Below are 15,843 nucleotides of genomic sequence, written 5' to 3'. Positions count from 1 at the left end.
ACCCGCAGAACCGACAGTCATCGTTCAGAATTATGTTTATCCTTTTGAGATGCTGTTTTGTTGGACAATGTCCGGTCAAGATACCTGTGTAAGTACTTAATTCGTGCTTACTTAAGTTCAACATGTTTTTTGAGAGTCGTGCGCTTGGTTCAATGAATCTTTTTGCCTGAGTTGCTCCCTCCGCTGTTTTCCAGTTGGAAACAATAGTGGTGCTTTCCCAGTTCTTGAGCTCCATAGTCAAGGCACTTCTCGATACTCCGCAGAAAGGTTCAGGTCCAATTAACAGTCCCTGAGATCCTTCCCTAGCTAGTTGGTCTGCTTCTTCGTTCCCTAGGATACCGCAGTGGCCTGGTACCCAGAATAAAGATACTCTGTTCCTTATGGCCAGGTTTCTTAGTGCAACTATACACTCCCAAACTAGTTTGGAGTAACATGTGAACGTACTTAGTGCTCGGAGAGCAGCCTGACTGTCAGAGAACATGCAGATACTTGTGTACCTGTATCCCCTTTTCAAACAGGCTAAAGTGCATTCTAGAATTGCTTGAATTTCAGCTTGGAATACTGTTGGCCAGTTTCCCATAGGAATTGAGATCCTGAGTCTAGGTCCGAAAACCCCTGCCCCAGTTCTTTTATCCATTTTTGACCCATCAGTGAAGAATAGGATCAATCTGGGAGGAACCGCAGGTCTACCTGACTCCCACACGTCCCTATCATTGATAGTTACATTGTATGGTATGTCTAGGTTGAAAATGGGCTCCATCCAGTCATCATTTTTCACAATAAGTGAGTTTAATTTAAATTTCTTTAGGATTTTGAGGTGTCCTGTAAGATCTCCTTCATAGAGAGTTTTGTGTTTGGAGAGTCTCAAGGCACTTCGTTCCGCCTCTAACTCAATGAATTGATGTAGAGGCAGAATATTTAGTAGTGCATTTAGAGCCTCATTCGGTGTGCTTCGCTTTGCGCCAGTTATAGCAAGCGTTGCTAGTCTTTGGAGCTTCGCTAGTTTTTTCTGGGCCGTAATTTGCATAGTTTTGGTCCACCATACTAAGGAGGCATAAGAGATTTTGAGTCTTATAATAGCTGCAAATATCCAGTAGATAATTTTCGGCTGTAGTCCCCATTTTTTCCCTACTCCTTTGAGGCAGACCCATAGAGCTGTTGTAGCCTTAACGATTACATGCTCTATCTGTGGGTTCCATGATAGCTTTGAGTCTAGTACTATGCCTAAATATTTCACTTGTGATTCGAGGTTTAACACTTCCCCATCTAATGTTAGAGGTTTTAGTGTAATTTTTCGTCTCCTAGTGAAGGCTTTCACAGTAGTTTTGGAAGGGTTTATGTTTAGTCCCTCTTCTCTGCACCAAAATAGTGCGTAGTTGAGTGCAGCTTGCATTCTATTAGACAGCACATTCTCATGTTTTCCCCGAACTATAATAACTACGTCGTCTGCAAAGCCAATAACTTCGAATCCCATGGATACAAGTTTGTTTAGGAGGTCGTCCACTATCAAGGACCACAACAACGGTGATAGAACCCCGCCTTGGGGACATCCCTTCGTTGGTGTGGCCTTGATTGTAAGTCCTCCCAAGCTTGCATAAATGGTTCTGTTTATTAGCATCGCACTAGTCCAGTTAACAGTCCCCTCCCCTAAGTCACAATTCGTAACGCTAGAGCTTACTCCCTCCCCCCCTTCCCCTAGGAGGGTTACGTAATTTATGGATGCCCCCTTAATGGAATTTCTAATTTGAAGTGCATCCCCAAAGTAACACCAATTGTTTTGTAAGGCCTCATTTCTATAAAATTTCGAGCGGTTCTGCATTTTCGTAACGATTTAAGCCTTCGTGTATTTAACATACCTCACAGGATTAAATCTTTTTATAAATATTCCTTAACATACCTGAAAAACTCCAACAACGAAACAAACAGCTGCTGCCACTTCGATTGGTCCCCGTACAATTCCATCAGTATTTCCACCGGAAGTCAGTGTTGCTGCCAAAGTTTCATTCCCAACTGTTGCACTTGACCCTCCAGAATTTCCACCAACACTAGAATAACTCAAGACCACTTTCCCCACCATAATCGAGATCACCGCAAAAGTACCCATCGAATTGTGCCTCGATGTTCCAAGAATGAAGTAAACCAACACTGGGAAAAACGCCATATAGATCCCCACAATTGGCGGAACACTTGCCAACAGAGCATAACCCATACCCTGAGGAATATGCATCACAGCCACCGTACATCCACTTATCAAATCCGGAACGAAATCCTGCGCCCACGAGTACTCCGACAGCCACCCAAAAATGGGGAAAACACTTCTCGCACACCCTTTAGCACTGACCCCCCTAATGCTTTTGATCATCTCCTTACAAACACGCGTTTCCGGCACCCGATAGTTCATTTCCTGATTGAGCTCTTCTTGCTGGTATCGGGGCCGGATCACGGTTAGCGGGGAAAGGCCGGGACCCGCTTTGCCGTGGCCTGAAGAGGTCCCATTTGGACCACCACCAACTCCTCCTCCTCCTCCTCGATCATGATCCTCCGCTAGGTCAGCGTAAAAGCCCCGATTCGTGATGCCATCGTTGTCGTCCACGTTGAGGCTCAGCCTCGAGATGAACTTACTATCGCCGCCTCCGCCGCTGTGAGCCATCTGATGGTTGTGCGAATACGACCTGGCCTGGGGATTATCGGTCGCCACCCGCGGCGTTCGTTTCCGTGGCTGGCTGGCTGCAAACAATTTCAGGTTTCCAGGTAGAAGGGACTGCCCGGGCCATAAACACAGTTTGCATTGGGGTACCTACTGCTCGCTGTCGCTAAAACCAAGTGGCTTAAGAGATGATTACAACAACAACAACAACAACAACAACAAACGGGTCTTGGAAACCGGCCGACGATCAAACCGTTCAGGTTATTTTTGTCCCCAAGGGATCCAAGAGAAGGGGAACCTTTCGCGAGAGGCGCCAATCTGTGAATGAAACCAAAAGCAACGAGCCATGTAGCATATGTAGTGTTAACTAACTAGGAGGTATTAGGTAGTAGGTATGAGGTGCTATAAACTCTCACTCGAGGAAATTGCGGCAGTACCTTAGTCGCTGTACTGATGCGTTTCAGCTCAGCTCAGCAGAAGGTCTTCTGGCTAGATTGCGCTGCATCCGATGTGTATCTTCCCCGATGGGGAGAGGAAAACAAGATGATAGCAATTTCAGATATTTTTGCCTACCAACATGATAATTAAATTGGTTTTAGGAGAGTCTATCCAGAGCCATTTGAGTTCTCCAAAATAACTTGTAACGGTCCGTTGTAGACAATGTTGTAATTTCCGTAGACCTCCAAAACATAGTTGGTTCATGTAGTATGTTAGACTTAATGGGAGTTGATCCCTGGGTGAGTGAACTGGAAATCGCCGGTAAAATGTAAAAAAAACACCCGGTGGACCACAGAATAGCTTATCGTTATTCTTACAGTCGTCATGAGTAGCCAATGGTGACTTTCCTAACTGGCGGTGAAAATGGATGTTGAGAAGAAAAACTGAGTCCGTAGCCATTTGAGAATTGAGTCGTTCGGTTGGCATTTTTAAGAAGTAAGTCTCGGATTGTGATTTCATTAGGTGGTTATCATTACAGTCTTCGATCATCCATATGTTCGTTCATTTTAGTACGAGCGAGTAGTTTTGCTCTGTGGTGTACCCGGAAGTTGACCCTGGACCGATTCCAGTCAAACCCCGAACTGTGGAAGTTATCCGGCGGTGGCTTAGTGCGCAAGTGGAAGGACGATTCTATCGGTAAGTTGACCGTTTTAGCTACTCGGTTTTACTCCATTTACCCGAAAACCATTGCCCAGAATGAAAAATCCTCAGAATTTCAATCGCCAGAAAGAACCATTCCCCAGAATTTTTTTCCCCAGACGAACCATTCCCCAGAAAAATTTTCGCCAGAATGTACCATTTCCCAGAAATTTTTTCTCCAGAATGATCCATCTACCAGCAATTTTTTCGCCAGAAGAACCATTTCCCAGAAAATTGAAAACATTTATCCTTACTAGAAATTAATAAAAAAAAAGGAATTGTTACAAAAAAATGGGGTTTCACAACTTAATTCTTTTGCGGCAAAGCCGCAACCAACGAGGATGAAGGGGCTGAGGCGGCACAAAGCCGCCGAAGCTCCCAAATCCGAGGTGGCCGCCGACCCGCCGTCGGAAGCGGCGGCCCCATTACATTGGTCTAGGTCTGTCGGGGCTTTCTAGGTCTGCGTGAAAGCTAGGGGTGATCCCTTAGCCCCGTCCGCCACGCGACAGCGTGAAGGACAAAATTTCTTTCAAGTTCGAACGCGCAGCGTGAGGAGTCGGATACCAAAACGGTTTTTTTAAAGGACCATGGTAAGCATTGAATCAATTAAAGTAAAGTACCATAAACCATAAACAAAGCACAATATTGGTTCTAAAATAAATTTAGTTGGAAAATTTCAAAGTTGTAGTTTCATTTAGAAAATCATTTTGAAAAAATGAATTTCGAATCATATGAAATTCACAAAAATTCATTAGAAAAAAAAAACAAATAAAAATATAAGAGGAAAAAATCTGGGATTTATGCCATTCTGGGAAATGTTGCATTCTGGGGAAAAAAATTCTGGGAAATGGTTTATTCTGGGAAAAAAAATTCTGGTAAATGGTGCATTCTGGGGAATTTTTTTCTGGGAAATGGTTCATTCTGGGGTTTGATTTCGGGTATTTGTCATTCTGGGAAAAACTCATTCTGGGCAGTGGTTTTCGGGTAAATGGGATACAATCAGCTACTCAGAGTGTTACAAACTTTAAGCATTGTGTTTGCACATTTTATGCAGCGAAGTTCTACAGATAATACCACAGAGTCGTGTCCCGAGTTCGTGTCCCATTTCGCAAACCCCTTTTTTGTGTTCTTTCTTTCGTTGGAAGCCCAGCCTTGGGAAGAAAGTTCGGGTTTAAAGCGGCTCCAGTACATCAACTCCTTGAGCTGTTGGCGCTTAAGTACTTGAAGTTTATTTGCGCAAATTTTGCCCAGAAGCTTATTTTCTTATTTCCCAAAGTAGGTATAATAGCGAATTACCTAATAAAAGTTTATTGTTTGCTGAAGGTTTTTTTTTTTGTCGTCTTATTTCAGCTTTAGACTCTGGAAAGAATTGGGACGGTACAAACTGTTAGTAAATTTTAACTTTAAGGTTTGTATGGCAAACTTTAATATTTTGTTGTTAAAAGCGAACATGATTCTTCTTTCAATTTTGGAAACGAATCATCTAATTGTTTTTATGCCAATTCATAAATTCTCTCAAGCAAGTTTTTTGCTGAACAACTTTGTCCTTCCAGTGTGAGGATAAGAAGAGGAAAGAGGCTCCTACACAGTTTTTTACATAATTCGAAGACTATTCAGGCAAATGGAGAAAAATTTGGTATGGAATGATGTTTGAGTAAGAGTAATATTATATCACAGACAAACAGACGGGACACTCGGTTTTCGTTTTTCGCAAAGCTGTTCCGAAACTAGGCAATGTCGCCACAAGAGTGCACTAGAATCACTAAGAAGCAAATCTAAGTTATCATCATGGTAGCTGTGTAATGATGGTATTAATATTTTCATCACCATGGTACTTCTAGAATGTTTATTTTCGTTTGTTTTTATCCAGCAAAACGAATTTGAAACGGTTTGTTTTTATCCAGCGTATTCCTGCTTTGGGAGAAATCATTTTTTAAGTCACAGCGTTAAAAAATTAACCGCAACGAACAGCTGAAATCGCCAGACTAGTAGGTACATCAGTTAAAGGCTCATTCTATCGGTATGTAAATCTCTCTGACTTCGTGCAGGACCGAGCTTCTAACAGCCAGTGAATTTGTTTTTAGGTGTAATTCCCCTCAGAAATGTTCGGATGAGTTGGTCGTATCCCGTTTCGCGACCGATGCATTTTTTCAAATAAGACTGGGAACTCAATGATTTTGGAGGACTGTCAAACAGTAAGCCTTAATTAATCGTTAATTTAGGGACGACTTTCGGTATCTGTTCCGGAGCTGTTGCGTCACAGAAGACAACGAGGGATTCGCCTACAACGGTTGCCTGGACCGAGGCTACATGCCTCCAGAGACTGCGGCGGTCCTAGTCGGACAAGCAGACGGTTCAAATCCGGCGTCACATGACCACAACGCTATTGCCTTTCGACCCGAAACGTACAAACAGATCAATTAGGAGGACCGCATTTTCAAAACGAAAGAAAGGCTGATATCCGAAACAACCTTCCTTTGCCCCCCTTTCACCAATGAAAGGGGGATAAAAAGAACATATAATAAAACATAACCAATACAAAATCATCTCAATGAATTTCAAAGACCGACGAGAAATGTTTTCGGAAGCGAATTTATGATGAGCCGAAATTTATTAACATATGAAATATATTTGAAACAAAGTTTAACATCTTTAATTTATCTTGTAGGATTATAAAGTATGGCTCAAAAGTTTAAATCCGACCAAAACTTAAGTACTTGGCCAATTTCAATCCTCTTAAATGCCAAATAAATGTTCTTTAAAAAGTTCCTAAAATTTCGATAAACGTTTTTATAACTAAACCGAGCCCTCAAATGGATTACATGAAAATGAATGAAAATGAAAATGAAATACATGAGATAAGAAACAATTTTTTGTAAATGATAGTTGTTTTTCAACCACAATGTTCATTCACAGTTCAATCCGAAACAGTTCCATTTCATAAATCTTCATCAGTTTTAGCTGGAGGAATGGTTTATTAGTCGGTTTGGTCGTCGACTCGAACCATCTTGAAACATATGTAGTATCTATAGATGGGATTCACTCACATTCAAGGACCAAAGAGCTGTTAATTTCCATTAAATGACCCTGAAAAATAAAATTGTGATTTGAATAACATAAATAACTACTCTACGGCAGTGATTGAAACTAATCCGGTTCAAGAGACTCTGTCTGTGAAGGATGAAGCTTCATTTTCCTTTCCTTCTACTATGCTGCTGCCGTTTATGAAGTTTCTGATATCCCCGGTTTCAACTAACTAGCGAGAACTTGCACTAGCACTAACTGGCACCAGAATGTTCATGAATGTTAGTAATGATCACTTTGCGCTCTCTCTTGAAAACAGTTGTGCAAGTTCTTATTCACTGATCTTCAATGATATTGGATGTTTTATCACCCGCGAAAAAATCAAATTGAGGAGAAAATTGACAAAATCTCAGTCTAAAAGAAAAATATGTTTGTTTACTTTTTATTTTTACATCACAATATCTTAGGCTACCTCGATCCTTTTATTTTTGATAAAACTAATAGGTAGGCAATACCGACATCAGATGGCAATGTAATCTCTTGCGAAAATTTGTTAGATTTTTCTTCTAAGTGTCCTGTCTGTTTCTCTGTGATTATATGATTATTTGAGTCCCCTTCCTTCTTCCATTGGGAAAATAGCAAAGAAGAAGTGGGACTCCCAAACAATTTTTAACTCGAATAACTATTCGAGCAAATGGAACCACATTTAGCAAGAAAGAGTTTTTGGGTACGAAAAAGGTCTTTTTTGATATTTTTAACCACTCACTTCTTGCAGTGAGAGATAGGAAAATGCAGAGGCTTCCTTTCAATTTTTTCCATCACGTGAGAAATAATCAAGCGAATGGAATAAATTTTAGCATGGAAGAGCATGCGGTACGATAAATGGTTCTATAAATATTTAAGACTCCTTCATCTTTCCATTGGGGATATAGGAAGGGACAAGCTCGGCTCCCATACAATTTTTTTGCACAACCCGAAAACTTATCTGAATTATTTTTTATTTTTGTTTTTTGTTCGTTTCGAACCGAGGATCCCGCAGCAGCCTTTATCTTTCCTTGCGCCTTTACCTTTTCGACCACTCTTGATGCTGATAAGGTACTTCAAGCTTCAAGTACTGTTCGGGTTTAAAGCTTTATAAAAGCTTAATATGAGCATTAACAAGAAGTTTTAGTGCAACAATCTTAATGCTTTTTTACTTTTACTTTTTACTTTTTTACAGCCCGCTATTTCTCCTTTTTAGCATTAATTCTGCATTATATAAGCATATAGTGCAAAACCAGCATTAATCCAGAGTTATATATGGGAATTTTGTGTTGCTTAAGGGCTCAGTTTTAGCGTTTATGGTTACTTGGGACTCCTCGTTTGAAACCGCTATATCTCTCTTGTTTTTCAAATTTATAGTTTTGGAAACCTCGTAATGTAACTCAAATATGTTTTTCCACCATGATTCACATACACTTTAGTTTTCCGTTATTCAAACTCTAAGAAAACAAATCCGAAAAACATGCTGACTGTAGATCGTCAACGGAATGCTAAAAAAAATTCACTTAGTGTCCAAGAAAGCTGAAGTTAGAAGCTACACGTTGCACATAAGGATATATATTTTTTTAATTTTTAAGAGAAACAAGAAGTTGCAAATTGACAAAAAGTCGAAAAAACACAGCTACCGTTGACAATTCGTGAAAAAATCAGTTTTTGGTATTTTGACAATCTAAAAATGTAAAAATGTGCCAAATTTCTTCAACTTTCCAATCCTCTTTTCAAAATTTATCTGATGTGACACAAAAACAATTTTGCAGGGTTCATTGATTGAAAAAAAGAGTTTTTACACCACTTCTTTTTCATGTTTGTGGTCATAATCTTGAAAATTAAAAAAAAGAATCCTTTTGTGCAACGTATAGCTTCTGACTTCAGCTTTCTTGGACACTAAGTCAAATTTTTTTGGGCAATCCGTAGCTGATCTATTTTCCGAAGCATGTTTTTTCGGATTTTTTTTTCTTAAACTTCGAATAACGGAAACTGAAGTGATGTGAATAATGTCCGAGAAACATATTTCAATAACATTACGAGGTTTCCAAAACTATCAATTTTGTAAAAATCGGTTGGGAAACAAGAGAGATATATATTGGTTTCAGTCAGAAATACCAAATTGACACACCAGGGACTATAACGGGTAAAAAATGAGGGTTAAATGGGATTAGGGGGGGGGGGTCGGACAGGGCATTGAACGATCCGAAAACTGATATACAATGGATTTAAGCCAACTTTATCGTTATAGGATCGTTCATTTGTCGTCATGGTAGCACACATAACTATTTTCGGCCACCTTGATTCATATTTTCTTCAGTGTGGGTTTTCGAAAACGATAGTAAGTTGCTATCGAAATACCGGTGGTTGAATTTTTTTCTACCGTGGTTGAATGAAAGGGAATCTTTCGATTGCTTCGATTCAGTAGAATTATTCATTCAAGTAGGCTCACAATACTACACACATTAGAGGGTTCCAAATGATCTCAAATTTTACACTGATGCTTGGTGAGCCAGAAGGTATCAAAGAATATAAAACAGCCAAAAGTCATTTTTTACAGTAGTCTAGTTCTTGATGAATAGAGGAAACATATTAGTCAATTGAGTTTTTTGGTTTCATTCATTTCAGTAGCATAATTGATGAAAAACTATCGAAATCATTTCAATTAACATTATTTAACAAAAAAAATGTGTTGAGTTCTTTCATATATTAAAGTCGAAAAAGCGCTTAATAGGATTATGTGGAAAGATTGTATACTGTTTACCGGAACGCCTTTACCGGACTTAACCATTCACTGGTGGAACTACCATTTACCGGATTTTCTTTAATATGTACAGATTTGTGTTTTTGGGGAATTGTTTTCCCGAAAACAATTCCTCAAAATGAAAAACCTCCAGAATTTCAAACGCCACAAAGAACTGTGCCCCTTTTTTGCTCCAGAATGAACCTTTTTCGAGGATTTTTATCACCAGAATAAACCATTCCTCAGAATTCCCAAAAGGATAATTTCCTAGAAAATTGATTGTATATTTATACAAACTAGAATTAAAAAATAATTTGTTTCCAAAACCAACGAGGATGAAGGGGCTTAAGTGGCACTGAAAATTTGGGCAATGTTCCGGAGTTCAAGTAGGCGTTGCCACGCAAGGACGTCAAAATTTGCGGTCCGTGAAAAATACTTTTCAGGAAGTAAGAAAAATGTATAAAAAAGATCATTCTGATAAAAACCGCGATGATGAACATATTTGTTAAGTGCACTGTAGCAAATGGGAAAATCCCGGTGAAGATGTGAGAAGAAGCAAATCGGCTTTAGAAGTTTCTGTTGTTCAGAAGTTCATCAGGTCCCAGTATCGAAACAGCACCAGTCCTGTTCCTGCCATCTAAAGACGCACGGATTCGAATCAGTGAAAAATTGATCCTCTCGATGACAACTTTTTTGGTGAGATCCTTTTTTTACAGTTTTGAATTTTTACATTGCATTATTTTTATAAAAACTTATATACAGCGTTTGCCAGGGAACTCCACGCTTTATTCCTTCCCTTGATCCAGTATTTTTTTGCGGTATTTACCACATGGTTGGCCTGGCCGTAGTAATCTCTGCAATGCATGTTTAAATGTAACAGAGATTGCGTTGAAAAGAATAACAAAGTTTGCAAGTATTTCATTGGATGCTTACATGTTTTGGCTATGTTGGTAGAAGAAGAAAAAAAGTGGAGGAAATTCTGGGAAATGCTCGAAGTTGGTTCATGTTTTCTGAAGATTTTTTTCTGGAAATTGGTTCATTCTGGGATTTGATGAAATTTTCAGTGAAGAAATGTTTACATGTGGAATTTATTGTGACGATCTGTCAAATGGTTTTTGAGATATCGTCCAATACAGAAGGTCATTAAATACATTTTTTGGGCAGGATCACGAGAAATTCGGGAAAGTCCCAGTGGGAGACTCAAAAACAGCTGGACCAAGCGATTTCATAACATTGGTATCGAAAATTAGAGGTTTTATAAAGAGCAAACCAAAAACTTCTATTGGGGAAGTAACAAAAACAATTTAATCTACTAGTACATCCAGCTGACTAATAAACGCGCCTGACTTCATTTCTGCAAGTAAGAAAAACTACCCACCGTAAAAATAAACAAAATACGGTAGTCAAATCGTGCGCAAAACATTGGAATCACTAGCGGGTAGTTTATTTGAAAAATTGCGCGAAGGACAGCAAAACGAACTCGTTTTCGGACACCTGGCAGGTCTTCAGCCAAAAACTTTTCGTTGACAAGTCTCGCCTGGATGTTCCGGAGACGCACAAAGAAAAAAAAGTGAAAAATGTTATGTCCACCACTTGCCAACGATCTGTGAAAGCTAAAAATCAGTTAGTGTTAAATGACTATTGACACAATGAATGACTAAATATACAAAGAAGGTGTTGTGTATCTTATTTTCGAGCTTTGTGGCTTATACCAAAAATGATTAATTTGCCATAAAATACTCCGAAGGAGTTATCGAGTTGGATACAAATACAAATAAAAAGAGGAGCTACGCTCAGTTCTATTTTATACATCAAACTTTGAACGTGTCATTATTTTACTGAGGAAACTCATTTTAGAAGGTTGCCTCCAAATGCGATATTTTTCCCTGAATAACACTCCCATAGATCCTAAAAAGTTTGTACTATGTTTTTGCTGAATCTGAAATGGTGCAATTACTCGAAATCAGAGGTGGAGTGATTAAAAGTCGAATAGGCTGTTTTTGTGTCAAAGAAGGACAATCTGCTAAAATTGTCTTAACTTCGATTAAATTAAAAATTTAGAGTAGTTTTGAAAGTCAAGCTTCGGGAAGCAAAAAAAGTAATAAAAAAAGCCTTTATTTGTAAAAGGGGTGGTTCATAGTATGCATTATAGATGGCGTACGTGGCGCCCAAAAATTTAAGTCGATGAACTACTTCATTACTTGTTATCTCAAAAACCACTTGACAGAACGTCACAAAAATTTGCACATGTAAACATTACATTGTGGTAACCTCGCCGGGGCCCTTTCTTTCGGCTTTCCATTTCCGAACCACTGTCCAAAATGCTGAACCACTGTCTTCCAATTTCGAATACAGAATGACCTGCTCACACTCATCACCCAAATCTCCAACGAACCCATCTTTAAAATCGCTCTCACACACACTTGTTCCAAAAAATCACGAGTAATTCGAACAAGGGCCAACCTGTTTATATGACCAGGTGGTGAAGATCAAGAGGACACACAAGTTGACATTTTATACAGCATTCATACATACTCGTATAATTTTTTACATGGTAACCTACGTCATCTGCCAGATTTCCTTCTAAGATTGAAGCGATTGAACAGGTGAAAGAATTATTATTTATTTTCTCTGTAAACGGTTTAGCCGCGACTTCCTGCAATAAACAAGAATAAGTTAATTTAACGTATTACTTTTTTTTCTGTTGCAAGTATTCCGAGCACTACCTACCACATACATTACTAGATAGCTTCATTGAACATTTTATCAATTTTCATTCATGCATTCAATAGTTATTCACAAAACAATGTGTTGCATTTTTTTCGAATACACTCCTTATCGAGTTGATTTAAAGAAACTTTTTATTAGTTCAGCTTCTCTGGAAGAAAGGGGGTTTTTAATTACAAAAACAGTTTTTTTCTCTAATTAACGCAACTGAACTTTTCAAACACTCAATGAGTTTGGCCATTATTTCATCAAAGTGAAAGGTTTTGGCTTTGTACCTACTGTTGATAACAATCTCGTAGTAGATATAGGATTTTGATACAATCTTCTGATCGGGTTTTTATCTCCACCATGACGACAACTAGAAATAATATCCGTACAGGCCTAACCGCGAAGATCCTTAGCAAAACAAGGATAGGATCGAATCGTAAAATCAAAGCGGGCCTGTGGTGAGATCTAAGTAGTAGGCACTACAGCCACAGGCAGGCAAATGCGCTCAGTCAGTCAGTGACCCTTGGAACTATCTAGGCGCGCATTGAAATAAATACTCGTTGACATTGAAAATTGTTGGATTGAAAAACATTAACATTTATCGAAGCAACTTTGCAATATGGGAATCGCAATTTGAGGGAATGCAAAAAAAACAAGTTGCCAACATTTGTGAATAACAACCGCGTGTACCTGTCAGGGAGTTTAATCCAGTGAAAACTAGATTAAATGATTAAGAGAAGAAGGGAAAAAACGACACACGGGTGGAAGTTTTGCCGGAACATGATCATAGTAAACGGTTCGTTGTGGCATTTTATGGCAGACTGAGACACAGTTAGTGCGTATTTACTCATGGGTAATAATAAAATCATGCTCCAGTCCCTTGACCGACCATATTAACGGTGCAGGCTGATATGACTTGGCTGTAATGAGCAAATCTGGAACCCTTGCCATGTACCTAGTGAGCGAAAGGTCGCGTGAGCGTCGTAATTTATGTTTCGAGAAGCAGCGTGATGGGGCTCGGCACGGCTCGGCCGGGAAACCCGTTAATTAACCGTACCATTTCGATCATTATCGTACGATCATCAGGTAAACACGATAAGATGAAAATCTCGCTACATCTTTCTAAAGCCATCAAATTGATGGTTGGTGATCTAGCAAAAAAAAAAAAATTGACAACCAATATTTATCGAATTTTTGCTGCTCAAACCTGATCGGCTTTGTAAAAAAAACTTGCTACTTTGAATACTTAAACTTGATAAACCAGCATTATTCCTATTTCAAAGAGCGTCTATTCTGAGATCACAAAACTATTATTAATAGTGCTCTGATAAAAAAAAAATGATAAACATGCGGTGTTCTGTTGTATTGGAAAAAAAAACACAAACAAATAACAAGTAAATATAAGTAGGCCGTTAATATTTGAAACAGTCAGTGATATCTAGATCGGGATCGAGAAAAATAAAATAGAGTTGTAAATATACTCTGGCTCAGTTTTGATCTTAAGTTCATTAATCTGTGCATGGATCCTGCAAAAACTTTCCATTTTTTCCACAATAGTCTTGTTCACTCGATCTTTATCAATGTCAAACAAACACTCTCCTATGGCCAGGTCAACCATGCGATAACAGCCATAAAGGGTAATCAAATGTCTTCCGTAAAATTATTTATACCAGCTTGACGATATTAATAAATTTTCCTGTATTTCCGAGAATAATATTTGAGCAAACAGAAGAAGAAAGAAGCGAATTGACTTCAATGTCAAGCGAACGTGTCAGCACAAACAATCGGAAACAATTGGCAAAAATGCCAAAAATGACCAAAATGACAAAAATAACAAAAATGACAAAAATGACAAAAATGACAAAAATGAAAAAAAGACAAAAATGACAAAAATGACAAAAATGAAAAAAATGACAAAAATGGCAAAAATGACGAAAATGACAAAAATGACGAAAATGACAAAAATGATAAAAATGTCAAAAATGAAAAAAAGACAAAAATGACAAAAATGACAAAAATGAAAAAAATGACAAAAATGACGGAAATGACAAAAATGACAAAAATGACAAAAATGATAAAAATGTCAAAAATGTCAAAAATGACAAAAATGACATAAATAACGAAAATGACAAAAATGACAAAAATGACAAAAATGACAAAAATGACAAAAATGACAAAAATGACAAAAATGACAAAAATGACAAAAATGACAAAAATGACAAAAATGACAAAAATGACAAAAATGACAAAAATGACAAAAATGACAAAAATGACAAAAATGACAAAAATGACAAAAATGACAAAAATGACAAAAATGACAAAAATGACAAAAATGACAAAAATGACAAAAATGACAAAAATGACAAAAATGACAAAAATGACAAAAATGACAAAAATGACAAAAATGACAAAAATGACAAAAATGACAAAAATGACAAAAATGACAAAAATGACAAAAATGACAAAAATGACAAAAATGACAAAAATGACAAAAATGACAAAAATGACAAAAATGACAAAAATGACAAAAATGACAAAAATGACAAAAATGACAAAAATGACAAAAATGACAAAAATGACAAAAATGACAAAAATGACAAAAATGACAAAAATGACAAAAATGACAAAAATGACAAAAATGACAAAAATGACAAAAATGACAAAAATGACAAAAATGGCAAAAATGACAAAAATGACAAAAATGACGAAAATAACGAAAAAGACAAAAATGACAAAAATGACAAAAATGACATAAATAACGAAAATGACAAAAATGACAAAAAATGACAAAAATGACAAAAATGACAAAAATGACAAAAATGACAAAAATGACAAAAATGACAAAAATGACAAAAATGACAAAAATGACAAAAATGACAAAAATGACAAAAATGACATCAATAACGAAAATGACAAAAATGACAAAAATGACAAAAATTACATCAATAAGGAAAATGACAAAAATGACAAAAATGACAAAAATGACAAAAATGACAAAAATGACAAAAATGACAAAAATGACAAAAATGACAAAAATGACAAAAATGACAAAAATGACAAAAATGACAAAAATGACAAAAATGACAAAAATGACAAAAATGACAAAAATGACAAAAATGACAAAAATGACAAAAATGACAAAAATGACAAAAATGACAAAAATGACAAAAATGACAAAAATGACAAAAATGACAAAAATGACAAAAATGACAAAAATGACAAAAATGACAAAAATGACAAAAATGACAAAAATGACAAAAATGACAAAAATGACAAAAATGACAAAAATGACAAAAATGACAAAAATGACAAAAATGACAAAAATGACAAAAATGACAAAAATGACAAAAATGACAAAAATGACAAAAATGACAAAAATGACAAAAATGACAAAAATGACAAAAATGACAAAAATGACAAAAATGACAAAAATGACAAAAATGACAAAAATGACAAAAATGACAAAAATGACAAAAATGACAAAAATGACAAAAATGACAAAAATGACAAAAATGACAAAAATGACAAAAATGACAAAAATGACAAAAAT

General features: G+C 37.1%; 2 protein-coding genes across 2 annotated transcripts in view; both read right to left on the bottom strand.

Moving 5' to 3' along the window:
* LOC129748687 (solute carrier family 26 member 10-like) overlaps window positions 1-15,843 on the bottom strand; it is a 52,376-nt gene that overhangs the window by 28,260 nt on the left and 8,273 nt on the right. Inside the window, exon 2 of the mRNA XM_055743368.1 lies at window positions 1,898-2,965. Coding sequence (XP_055599343.1) covers window positions 1,898-2,650 — 753 coding nt within the window. The 5' untranslated portion in view covers window positions 2,651-2,965. The remainder of the gene's footprint in view (window positions 1-1,897; window positions 2,966-15,843) is intronic.
* The window catches only part of LOC129743386 (pyruvate dehydrogenase E1 component subunit beta, mitochondrial-like), a 49,250-nt gene continuing 45,627 nt past the window's right edge, over window positions 12,221-15,843 (bottom strand). The window contains exon 6 of the mRNA XM_055735381.1: window positions 12,221-12,234. Within this exon, the coding sequence (XP_055591356.1) occupies window positions 12,221-12,234 (14 nt within the window). The remainder of the gene's footprint in view (window positions 12,235-15,843) is intronic.

This window comes from Uranotaenia lowii, chromosome 2 (assembly GCF_029784155.1).
Source record: "Uranotaenia lowii strain MFRU-FL chromosome 2, ASM2978415v1, whole genome shotgun sequence".
NCBI lineage: Eukaryota > Metazoa > Arthropoda > Insecta > Diptera > Culicidae > Uranotaenia > Uranotaenia lowii.
The sequence above is the reverse complement of the archived record's forward strand: the minus strand, read 5'-3'. Positions and strand labels throughout refer to the sequence as shown.